The sequence below is a fragment of the Kryptolebias marmoratus genome, linkage group LG15 (assembly GCF_001649575.2).
Source record: "Kryptolebias marmoratus isolate JLee-2015 linkage group LG15, ASM164957v2, whole genome shotgun sequence".
NCBI classification, from domain to species: domain Eukaryota; kingdom Metazoa; phylum Chordata; class Actinopteri; order Cyprinodontiformes; family Rivulidae; genus Kryptolebias; species Kryptolebias marmoratus.
This window is the reverse complement of record NC_051444.1, coordinates 25,714,717-25,727,705: the sequence shown is the minus strand read 5'-3', so window position 1 is coordinate 25,727,705 and position 12,989 is coordinate 25,714,717. Positions and strand designations below refer to the sequence as shown.

The 12,989-nt window shown below is 37.5% G+C and overlaps 1 protein-coding gene across 2 annotated transcripts in view; it reads right to left on the bottom strand.

Annotated features, from left to right (window-relative positions):
* Positions 1–202: 202 nt before the first annotated feature.
* Positions 203–12,989, bottom strand: part of kcnq1.1 (potassium voltage-gated channel, KQT-like subfamily, member 1.1) — a 55,591-nt gene continuing 42,804 nt past the window's right edge. For both annotated transcript variants that reach the window (XM_017414248.3, XM_037979682.1), the window contains exons 12-17: positions 9,679–9,817; positions 5,353–5,428; positions 3,651–3,745; positions 3,390–3,436; positions 3,217–3,278; positions 203–2,310 (exon numbers count right to left, since the gene is read on the bottom strand). In XM_017414248.3, the coding sequence (XP_017269737.3) occupies positions 2,041–2,310; positions 3,217–3,278; positions 3,390–3,436; positions 3,651–3,745; positions 5,353–5,428; positions 9,679–9,817 (689 nt within the window). In that variant the 3' untranslated portion in view covers positions 203–2,040. The remainder of the gene's footprint in view (positions 2,311–3,216; positions 3,279–3,389; positions 3,437–3,650; positions 3,746–5,352; positions 5,429–9,678; positions 9,818–12,989) is intronic.

Below are 12,989 nucleotides of genomic sequence, written 5' to 3'. Positions count from 1 at the left end.
TGTACAATAATAAATAAAAAAACTATTCGCTTTTTTATATTTTTATCCAAATGTTTTTAACCTTTGTTTTGTACTTTGTCCACTTGTATTGTATGTTCTTTGAATTTTGTCTGTCTAAAGCACTTCGGTTGAAAAGGTGCCGTACAAATAAAGACTGATTGATTGATACGAGAGAAAGGTCTAAACAAGGAAACTGCTGGTAGTCTTTGTTTATTAAAAAAAAGGACCACAGGAAGATTTGGCAGTAAGCACAAGTATGACTCACAGAATAGGGATGAGAAGAAAACCTTTCCTTCACCATTACAAAACATAGTATCAGAAGTTTCCAGACAAATATGTGGATGAATAAAACTTGATTTTTTTTTTTACCTACAGGAAACAATTCTATGCTTGCAGAAAAGAAAAGGAGGAAAACATTTTTTGGGAATGGAACACATTCTTATTGGTTAAACATAAGTTTGGATCGATCATGATTTGGCTTTGTGTTGCAGCAGTTAGTATGTGAATGTCAGGCGTTGACACGCTCCTAATCACAAACCGTAGGTTGAACGTCACAGTCTGCTGACCTTTGCAGCATTTAAAACCCGAGGATAGACCTCAAAGGCACAGCGCATGGAACACAGGTCAGAATAGATCACAACCTCCCTTTTCTTTTTTGTTTTTTTACAAAACAAAATGAGCAGAAGCATCCTCCAAACCAGCTCTTAGCTGCCTTCAAAAACTGTTTACAAGTTGTGATGTTTGCCACGAGGGTTGTTATGAACCCTGGCCATGCAAAAATTCCCCTTGAGTGCTTTAGCTTTTATAATATTTCTGAAATCCCAAAAGATGTAAATAAAAAAAGTGCTAAATATATTAAAGATACATCAGCTTTGAGTTTATTTTATGCCTTTAGGAAATAAGTGAGTGTTTTCTTTTTCTTGCTCAGCTATTTATATAAGCAGTATGAGCAGGTTTGACTAGTTAGTCTTATGGCATCAACTTGAATACATTTCAGATAAAACATAATTCAAAAAACCTTCTGCAAAATCTACCAGAAACAGTTGTTGTATGTTGTGGTAATTCTATTCCTTTGGAAATATACGAACAATATACAGCTAAGAAACTGGCCTCTCCTCTCAGTTGGGGGTGAAGACCAAGCTATATCCCCCCTCTTTGAACAGAACAAACTGCATCCTCAGCAGGGTCCTCTTCCTCATCGCTGCATTGCTCCACATCAGTTGCCATGTTCTGTGCTTGTCTTCAACTTCTGATTCCTGGTCTAAAGTGTCTTTCACGTCAGGTTTCTGGCCTCTCTCCTCATCACTGATGTTATGATTTAAGATATAATCAAGGGTCTTAATAACAGTGTTTCATTCAATCATTGTACGGCCACAGAATGAACTGCGAGCGAGGCATAACAAAGAGTTCTATATATGATTGAAACAATGTCAGTGACAGATTTCCACAGTTGTTTCCATGGAAGCCAAAAAGGGGGAGTGAGACATGTGTGTTTGTGTGTACGTGTGAGCTTGTCCACTCAAAAACAAATGCAACAGAGGGTGTGGGAAAATAATTGTAACCACCTGCTGAAGTCAATTTTACAAACCCAGTGTCTCGCACAGTCATTTCTAACGATCGGCCATTTTTGATCGAGAACACAGAGAGTGCGACAAAGTTGAATAAAACAAACAAAATTTAATGAAATATGATCAAAACTGATTTAGTCTGTTTAGACGGCATCTGTGAATGAGGGCATGGAATTTAATGTTAATCAGATCAAAGGAAATTATATATTAATGTATACTTTTTCAGAAGGAAAACTTACAAAATGATCAAACTCAACTAGAACACAATAAGGGGGTTAAGGCATTTTGCAGTTTTAGACAGTTTCTCTTTTCATACATTGTATGCTCCTCATACACAGTGAGAATATGCAACAAAATATCATGATTACATCACTTAGAGCAGATGCGGCTGTATGTGCTTAACAGTTCAGTTCATTCAGTGAGTATCCATCACTCATCTTATATAGATGAGCAAACATTTGGGTTCAGCTTTTCAGCAGCTCTCCTCCTGGCTGGCGGTGGAGCTGAGGGGAGGGTTGGGGCAAAGTGCGGCGCTTGTGTTGTTGGAGGAGGAGAAGGACAATGGGGATGAAGACAGCTGGTCATAGCCTGGCAGGCTATCCTGGCTGGGGAGGACATTACAGGTTCGTCTAAGCCGAGGTCTCAGCCTGCCTCTGCTTTCGCCGCCTCCATCGTCCTTCTGGTCCAGCAGTAAAGTGAGAGACTCAGCGATGCGGTTCAGAGTTTGGTCCATATGAGTAATCTAACAAGATTTTCGGCAGATATTAATAAGGCAAATCAGTTATTGTATTCTGCAAAATTACCTCACAGCTGCAATTACAGCTTATTAAAACAGAACTATGTTGCAAGAACATAAAACACCCAGATAAAAACAGTGCATTCAGCCTGTTAATATTAAGCAGCACCTCCACATCATTTATAATTCCAGGAAAATCACAGCTTTTCTCTCTCAAAGAAATGCATTGCATTTGATCATGTTATCTAGGACTTCAAGTGTGTGTTGGTAAACACTTGAAGAGAGAATTGCAGGTGGAAGGTTTCTTTTGACTCATGTCTAAAAATGAAAGCAGAAGGCTGCTCTTTGTGAGCTGCAGAAGTAGCAGAGTTTGTTCAAGTTTTTTTTTCTTTGAAATAATAATGGACGCATGTAAACACAAATCTTTTGTTGCATTACATAAATAAAGATGGATAAACATTTGTTGGATTGTCCAAATATATTATATTTGTCAACATCTCTCAAAGGAAAGTTTGGAAGCTGTGTTTTTATAAAAGTCAAACTCAAATCAGTACAACACAAACCTGGTTTGAATATTAAAAAAATTGTATTCATTCTTTCTAGCTATCATCATTTGTTTTGCTAATTTAAGCTACAGCTCTGCTACTTTTAGCCACTGTTCTGCTGCGTTCAGGTACTGTTCTGCTGAATTTAGGGTCTAGCTACTGTTATTTTCCTTTAGTTTTTAGATTGGATTCTGCAAATTTTAGTCTCTGTTATGCTTATTTTCACCTTTAAGCACTCAGTTGTAGCTTCTTCATCAAAGTCATTCAGCCATTAGTATTTACATGGCATTTTCGCAGACAATATAGTTTCTTTAGTTGACTCTTTTCCCTAAACAGAACAAAAAGACGTTAAGTTTATAAGTCTCACCTTTTCTTCCATCCTGTCAAGCCTTGATCCAATACAGTTGTTCCCTTTGTCTCTGGCTCGGTCTTCAGAGGTTGACATGAGATGGGCAAACAATACAACAGGAGGATGAGATATGTGGTTTGCTTCAAAGTTAAGACTGTGTATTCTGAGTGCAAAGTGAAGTGACTTATTACCTGAACCCGTCTGGAACAAAGTCATCTTCCCTAAAGACTGGTCTAGTCTGAGAGAAACAATCAGAAGCTCAAGTTAGAAGAAAATGCAGCCCCTCTATTTACTCTCTCATACTTCCTCTGCTTTGTGTTTAAAGTTGTTTTGGGGGAATTGTGCATCTGTTGATGTTTTAGTCCTGCTGGCAAAGAGCAGAACCTACAACATGAGCATCATACATTACTCAGAGGATGCAATTCACATGAGGCTATTTTTACTCAGCTTACCTTCTCTGAAGCTCCTTGATGCGCACCATGAGGTTGAGGTGACCCTGAGAATATTGTTCAATCACGTCTCGCACCTCATATGGCTTACGGGCTTGCTAAAACAGGAAAATAGCGCTTTAGATTGTTAAATGACTGAAGCCTAAGATTGTTTTTACATGTTTTACGATTTGGTTTTCTGCAGGAAACACTTATTTTTGGAGAACTGTTTTGATGTTGTTTGTGGCTCTCCAACTCTGTAATCAGTAAGGCCGAGCTTGGTGTGCGTAGGGAGGTTTACAGCCCACACACAAGCGATTAATTGTGCACACACAGCAATTTGTAGCTTTCAGTTTTATTTTAATTGACCAGTGTGGGGAACACTCTGCAAGGACGGTTTAATGCTCTGTCCTGTGCAGTTTCTCGTGATTTCCAAAAACCTGCTGCTTGATGTGTGGGGGCTGTGATGTGAAAATGTACTTCCTGTGGACCCAGCTAAGCTCTCACATACAGTGGTTGTACTCATGAAAGATGGAACATCCCCTAAAGCAAGTTTAAGTAAACTGCTTCACCCCTCTGTCTGCGGCATAGCAGCTGCTTCAGTGGGGCATTTGCAATAAACCATATGTTTGGTCTAAAAGAAAGTGGAGCATTTCCAAATTCTTACATTAGAGACATACTTGTCTAAGCTTACATTTGCTTCTTAGAAATCAGTATCTTAGTTTCAAACCATGTGAGCCAGTGTCATTGCAGAAGTGGAATAGATTCATTGTGAAGTACTGGTTTTATTTCTGTTTTATTAGCATCCACTTTAGCTTACTTCTGATTTTAGTGGGGGTTTTTTGTAAAATGTCAAACCCTGCATTGAAGATGCCTCAAGATTTGTCATAAAAAATAGCATTAGGTTTTTATGTAGGCAGGCTTGGGATTTAAATGTTTAAATAGGAGTTTTTAATGCCAGTCCAAGCTACAGGATGTTTTGAGACTGAGTGAAGCCAAGTGTTACTGAAAATTCAGTAGCTTCTCCAATTTTAAACAATTCTTTAATCTTTTAAGCTCTACCCACTTTTTCCCCCTACTATGCTCCTGATGTGCTCATTTGCACACTTTGCCATGAGATTTTTACAAATATGTATTTTTTACCATTCATTCATCTTCTTTATCCACTTTTCCAATTCAGTGCCATGCAGGCTGGTGCCTATCTCCAGCTGTCATTGGGCAGTTTTACAGACTTTGTGCCAAAAAGTGGTGTGGTTGTAGCCAAGTGTCATTCACAACAAATGCTGCTCATCATGTTTAAAACGCTGGAGTCAACCCGGTTTGTCTGTCAGCAAAATGTCTCATGGTCCACAGGACTCATTTTAACAAAACTCTTAGAAAGTAATCATCGGCTACATCTGCAACTGATTAGGTTTTGGAGTCTACCCAATTCAAGATGGCTGCCACAGCTGAGCAAAGTTCTGTAATATATACTCTAGAGATAACACGTCTTGCAAGATCTCAGATTAGATCGCACATAACATCATTTACAAGGTTTGACAGAAACAGCTACAACTCCATTCCTTCTCATTATAAGATGATCTGTGTTTCAGAGTCTGGCATGAAAGGTGGCAAACGGTATGCATTCCCTCAAGGAGTGCTAGACCTTTAATTACATCAGCAAGCACAAACATTTTTTGAAAAAGTGTAGAAAAATGCATGCTGAGACAATCTTATTTGGTATTACCTGAAAGTTTCGCTTGGCCACAAAATAGCGCATTCTCTGAATAACACGGATGGCTTTCCGATGCGACTCTGTTAGTCTGTGAAAAAGAGCTCCATATTAATTTTCACTTGTTAGTTCCAATTTCTCCTTTACATTATTTAAACAGATGCATCAGCCCAAAAGCAGATGACCTTGTACAAAACATCAAATTGGAAGTTTGTCGTCTTCTATCGCTGCTTTTTTGTTTCTCCACTGAAACAGACATCAGAGTGAAACAAAGGGAAGATGGATGACATGGCCTTTATACCAAACTCATCAGTTTAGAAGGAAAATATTAAGCATGCTCGTGATTACTGCTCAGCCCACATCAAAGCTTCTCCCTCACGGCTCGGTTTCTTTTGAGTGTTACCAAGGTGATGAGCAGTGAGAACAAAGGCGGGTGAGAAATAGTAAAAAGCCCAGAGTGATTGTGAGGTAGTTAGCCTACATTATTAGGTTGTGGGAATTATTGAATAGCTGTTACTTATCAGGGTTCATTACTCTGAAAAAGAAGTGAACGGAGATGCGAGGTGGGAGAAGAGTGAGTGTTCCGGTGAGTTGTGTTTGCTGTAAAGAAAAAAAAAAAAGAAAGAAAAAAGAAAGGTCTGTATGAGTCTCATTATGGACCTCTCACAGGCAGAGCAATAGGCTGATTTGCAAAAAGGCTATCATAACATTTGGTCAAATTAGTACAATGAAATGTCAATAATGTGCTCTGTGAGCTATTATGGAAATCCATTTTCATAATAAAAAGAATATGGGTTAGTGATATAACTAGAGATCAGACAGAAGAGGCAAATGTGTCTTAATTCAACAGGCAGATGATGACATGTTCTCAAAGTATAATGTAAACACAAAAGACATTTCCTCTACCATTAATGAGCAGTGTGACGGGAACCTCTTCAGCAAACATTAAAGAACATAACCTTTAAAGTCATAGTCCAACATTTTGCATATAAGCCTTGCATAATTTCCGTCTCACATTAAATGAGATATTCTGGTAATTTTTGAAGTGATGTTCTGTCACATAGTTATCAATTGCTTTTTTTTTTTTTTAATTAGCCATGGCATCAGTCATAGAGCACAAAGTATGGTGAAAAATGGCAGAAGTCTTCATCCAGGCTAGGCTAATGGTTAGCCAAACAACAGAACATCTTTTCAAAAAAATACTAGACTGTTCTTTTAGACTTGAGCAAAGGATATGTTGCAAATAATGAAATGGGATTTCTTTTAGTATTTACTCCTTGTTAAACAACCAGTAGTTTAACAAGGGCTTATTTGTTGTGCTACTTTCCCTTGCACTCTAGCAGACTCATTTTATATTCAATGCACTTATTGAATACCCAGTTCTAATGCTAATATTGACCTTTTCTGGTTAACACTCAGCAAAAAAGCAAGAAAGCACATTTTCTTATGCAGCTGGATTATTCTTTAGAGATTTTCATGGTTAAACCCAAATTAAAATCCTCTCAGTGTTGTTTTTTTCTCAAGTAACCAGCAGATTCCATCATTACTGATGAAGTCTAATTACATAGAATTCAAATTATATGTAAGGGACCATTAGCAGATGAAGCTATTAATCAGAATTTTTTTGACAGTGAAATATGATAAATTGGTTGCTTAGGATGAAATACACTTCTCTTTTTTTCATTACAGACTTCAACTTAATGGTTTTTATCATTTGCAGAACAATTACCAATTTGATTACCCTGCCTTTTATTTCATCAAAGCTTGGGTCTCAAAATACCACAATAATAAAAGGATCCTTCTAGCAATGCTGTCAGCAATTCATGTTTTGACTAAAAAGTCCTGCAGGAAGCTAAGACTTTCAGGGTTTAACAATGGTGGCTCCTCTACTTATTTGATCACGCTGGGTAAAGACAGATGAAGCCAATAACATCAAAGGTATTTCTTAAAAATGTCTTCTTTTTTTCAATGATTTGTAAAGAAGACTTTTAAGATGACTCTTAAAAGTCATCACTCCAACTATACCCACTCCAATCTAGTCAGACAAGGACTTTCATTTAATGTTCCTAAAATACTAGTATAGATCTATCCATCCATTTTCTTTGCATGCGTTTCCTTTCTGGGTCAGAGACAATAACATTACAATCACTACACAATACATTGACGTTTGCCTTCTTTTTTAAACTCATGTTTAAAACAAAATATTCAAATAACCTCCTGAGTCCTTCTGTATGAGGACACTGGCTGTTTCCATCAAAATATATATATTTTTTGTTTTCAACTTAGACCTGTAGTCCTTGTTCAGGGAGACGAGCTGTAAAGTTTTTTTTCTTCTTCTTCTTTTAATTATATAGAATTACTAACTACTCAAAAGCACTGAGTTTTATGTTTATGAGGTTCTACCAATCCCAAACATGCATCCTTTTTTTTTAAGCTGCTTTTTTTCTTTCTGAGTTGTGGAGAAGCTGGTGCCTATCTCCAGCAGTCGCTGTGCGAGAGTTGGGGTACACCCTAGACAGGTCGCAAGTCCATCACAGGGACACATAGAAACAAACAAAACAAACAATCATTTACACTCTCACTTACACATAGGGACAATTTAGAGTTACCAGTTAACCTAACATGCATGTTTTTGGTCTGTGGGAGGAAACCGGAGTACCCGGAGTAAACCTACACTTGTACGGGGAGAACATGCAAACTTGATGCTTACTATTTAGTTATTTTTGTTCAAGAGAAGCACATTTTGTCTCTCTACTTTACCACAAAAGAAGCCATAGCTAAATAGTTTGGAAGGCTTAAATGCCTGCTGGTTAAATATTATTTAAAGCACAGCCCCACAAATCAGCACAGAGTAAACATGAATTATGAGAAATAAAACCTAACTCTGTGAAAATTATTTTCTTTAAATCTGCTAAAATCATGAGAAAAAATAGAATAAAAGATCAAAAGAAACAAACCGAAACAATGAAAATAAAAGAATACTGAACTCAAAAGGAAACAATATTGATCTCAAACTAGAGTCAAACTTGGGTGACTCAGACCCTTGAGTTATACAACCAACAGCTATCTGAAGGTGAAACACAAAGCTCACACTCAGGTACTTTGAGCATATTTTAGATTTTCCTTTGGTGACATGCTAACAATATCACACGTGTTTTAAAGAACTTTTACAAATCATAAGAATGCAGTTTTGTTTAGAGTTGGGGCCAATACTCTTCATGTACTTTTGCCGAAAGAAGGTAGTGTAACAATTTTAGTATCAAATAGAACCAAACAAAAATCACCTTGTTTTGTCTCATTGTATATACTCTGTCCTGATCATAAACTTACTTACTTTATTTATTTATTTTTCTGTATTTTTTATTAGGAAATCATCTTTTTCTTTGTTGTTTTCTTTCAAGACCCAATAAAAATGCTCAGTGTTTCATGAGTTGTAATGGGGACCTGATTATTTTTAGTTTTCACCTACCCAACTGCATCTCACACATCTTATTTTTTTTACCCTTTAGCTTGTCTTCTTTTGGTACATTCCTTTTGTTTTACTCAATGTGCAATTTTGTAAGTGAACTGCCATGTTGTGGTTTTACTGAAACTCCAGTGTCCAGTTATCTTCAATTCACTGTAAGGCATGGGACTGTAATGTGAATCCAGCCCTTCTGTAAAAATACAACATTTTATATAATTATCTCATATAAAAATACTGCAAGATTTATTACAGTAACCTAACAAAGTGGTTCTCAATATTACTTTTTTTTGGCGTTTAATACATCTGAATATGTTGAAGAGAGACTAAAAGGCATAAAAGTAGAAATTTGTTACGTTGTCTTCCATCATTATGGATAGAAGCAAGAAGTATCTCATAATGGTTCAATTTAGCATGGGATTTGATGTGGCGTTGCTCTATGAGAACAGCTGGTTTCTATATATTTAGAGCCAGCAGAGCAGAGCTGTCTTGCCAACAACAGTGCTGAACGCAGTTCTCACTCTGCATCATTACGCCACCGTTTAGAAAGCAAGTCCCACGGGTCAGAACTGTCGCTCCATTTGTTTCACTTACTGTGCACTTACATTACAGTGCAGTTACTTAACTCTCATTTCCTCATATCAGTCGCAGTCTGGGCAAGCGCCTCTGCAAGCACAAGTGATTCCCCCTAATAGAGAATCATGAGCCCTCTGGGTCTAGCATATTACAAAGGTTAATTAAAAATAGCAAAAAAGAAGAAAAAAAAAAAGAAAAGACGTAGATTTACACTTTAAAAGGAACTCAAACATAAACACAATGACTAATGCTGTGTTTATTTCTCATGCAACAGCAATGCAATGCGATGGTGATGAACTCACTGTGACACTGAGCTAGCAGGAGCCAGTTCTGTCTCTCGCTCTGACTCCAGCTCGAGGTCGTCTGCATAGCTGCTGTTCCTCTGGAGCGGGGTGGGGGGCTGGGAATCCAAAAGGCCTGGGCTTCTTTTCACTGCACAGTCTGACACAATCACAGTCATTTACATTTAGTTAAGCAACATGAGCAGAAAAAATTTACTCCAGGATATCAACAATGGCCCCCGTGCAAGCGTGGGTTTACTCCAGGTACTCCAGTTTCCTCCCACAGATGAAACACATGCATGTTAGGTTAATTGGTAACTCCAAATTGTCCCTTTGAGAATAAATGGTTGTTTGTCTTGTTTGTCTCGATGTGTCCCTGTGATGGACTTGCGACCTGTCCAGGATGTCCCCCTGTCTCTTACACAGTGACGGCTGGAGACAGGCACCAGCACCGACCCAGACAGGAAAAATGGGTAAAGGAAATGGATGGATCGATACTAACAATGGCAGCCGCTTCATTTTTATTGCCCACTGCTGAAAGGCGAAGGCGGATAATGATGTTTTTGTCCGTGTCTTTGGTAGCAAGCAGATACACAAACAGACGCACAAAGTAACTCATTGAACCACTAGATGACATTTACTGAAACTATCAAAAAGTAATCAGTGGATATACATCTATAAGTGAATAACTTTTGAAGTCAACCCAATTCAAGATGGCCACTACAGCCAACTGAATTTGTTAAAAAAATGGCCATGGCTCAGTCTGTTTTATTGAAATTGTGCCACAACTGTTGTTTCTTGTAACTGAGGGAAGTTCACAATAGCTATAACTCAGTCAATCAAACAGATATTGAGCTAACATTTGATGTGTTAGTAATCTGAAGTTATACACAACAAATATTTTAAATGGGACATGACCAAAACAGCTCCATCTCTGTCTCCTATGAACATAAGATTACTTCAGTCTTCAAGGTAAAGGGTGCCATTCCTTTAAGGAATCTTAGGAATTTAGGTCTTCAAGCTGAGGTTTTTGCTCCTTCTGGCTTATAACTTGTGGCCTCTTTCATAAATAAGCACACATTTTTAGCTCTCCAATAATTTTCCTATAATGATGTGGCCTGATTTCAAATTTCTGGCACAAAAAGATGCATTTTCATTAATCACCTGTATTTCATCCCAAGACACAGATAAATTCTCGTAGAAGTTGTAAGATCACAGTCATGAGCAAATCTGTCCTTCATAGCTATGATTTGTGTGCTTTTTATTATCAGTTCCCATCAATTATTGACACAAAGCAGCTATACCTAAGCTTAAAGGTCACCCTTAAATGGGGGAAATTTTCTTCTTTAAACAGAGAGCTGAGAATGACAGTTACATTTTTCCTGATTGAAAAGATACCTTTTGCTCTTTCCAAGCTGGTTTCGACAAGAATTGGATCGTCTGATTGGGTCTGCTGGTGCTGCTTCATTGATCTCTACTTTTCCAGACATTTTCCCTCGAGGCCTACCCAGATGGGTTTTTTTGTAGGAAACAATTTGGCATGTCAAATGAGGTATTTGATGGATTCCACAACATCATGTATCTTATCAAGATTGTTAGGGTCTTTTTAATTAAAAACAGTCCCACATCATCAACGATCCAACACTACACTTCTGAGGGTGCTTTTCTCTGGGGGCTGTCTTCCTGTTGACAGCAAACCTCTCGTTTTTGCTGTTTTTGTCTCATAGTGTGGCTCTGCAGAAAGCCCTGAAATGTTTTGGGGTGTTTTTGATGATTATTTTCTTGAACCTTTCTAAAACAGGTTTTGATGTGTATGCTATCTGATTTTATACTTTACTTCAAGACTCAACTAAACCTTCCAAGCCTTTAGCTTAAAAAATCCACTACCTGTTGATCCTGCTCTTTGTGCTAGGTGGTAATACTCACACAAATCATAAGCTGAAACCGATCCTAGCATCTGTTGTCCCTTTTCCTTTGAAATCCTTAAAATGAGTGTTTTCTTATGTTAATTCCCTGGCATATGCAGCTCAGTACACTTTCAGTGTACACTGTTTTTTGCGTTCTGTAGTGTGGTGCAGAATGACTAACCAAATCTGGCTTCTCTCAACTTTTTCATTGTACTTGGGTGAACGAAAAAGTTCTGATTTTACCATTTATGAATTATACACCCACTTACACCTCATTCATTATCAGTATACATCAAACCAAAGCTTCAAAAATTCTTGTTTAATCTGTCCATTCTAGCATAATGAAATTCAAATGTCCAACATTTTACAAATGTATTTAGTCTGAGTGAGTAATTATCATTATTCAAAGAATATATAGCTTTAAAACCATGTCTTTACTAGTGTGGAACTGTGTGAGAATGATTTGTGAGTTGTCTTCAGTCTCCTTGACCCTTTGCCATGTTGCACAGCCATGTTATTGCAGTAGCTTGCAAGGGGGAACAAAAAAAAGCTAACACTTTTAAGTGTGTTTTTTTTTAATCCATGTTTCATGGCCACCACGGTTTCAGAGTAGGTGGAGGGTATTCAGATGGTTTCAATTTGCAGTTTAGAGATGGCACCTCATCATGCACGTAAGACCTCAAGTCAATTATGTGATTTTTAATGAAAGGATTTCCTGCCAATAGTTGCAGCGTAAATATCCGCAAGAAAAATACCGAAGTGTCAACATTTTGTTGTTGTTGTTTGTTTTTCACGGTAATTTCACAGTCTGATAATGTTTTTCTCTTCACCACAGCAGACAATGAATCTTGAGTGCACAGTGTGAGAAACCCACCGTGTGTAAAGTGCAGCTTTTTTTTCCTTTAATGAAGTCCAAAACATCCAGATCTTCCACAATAACAGGTCATGTGTAGTCATTAGTTTTGCTTAAATATTTTTAAAGACATAATTCATTAACGAGTAAATAATTAACATAGAGCTGCTTGTAGAACTGTTGCTGAAGCCAGCATAAAACTGAGCTGATTATTCAGTCTGGAGAAGCGGTGTTTTGAAACCTCACCAGTTAAAGAAGTGTGATACAACAGGTTCATGATTTTGATGTGTGAAAAAAAAAAAAGAATGGTGTGAAGTGACACTGCTTTAGATGGATTTGAAATGGTAAGGTCTTAATTTGAGCTGTTAACAAGAACAAATGTAACTTCACATGCTCTGACAAGCAGATTTGTACTTCCCTTGACAGAGCTAAGAAAAAAAAAAAACTGCTTTAAGTGCTTGTGAAGGTTTGTGTGGCAGTCCGGCACATGCACAGCTCTTGTGTTTTGTTTTATGAAAAAAAAAAAGAAAAGAAAAAAAAACAGAAAAAAGTTAAATATTTTGCTAAAACCC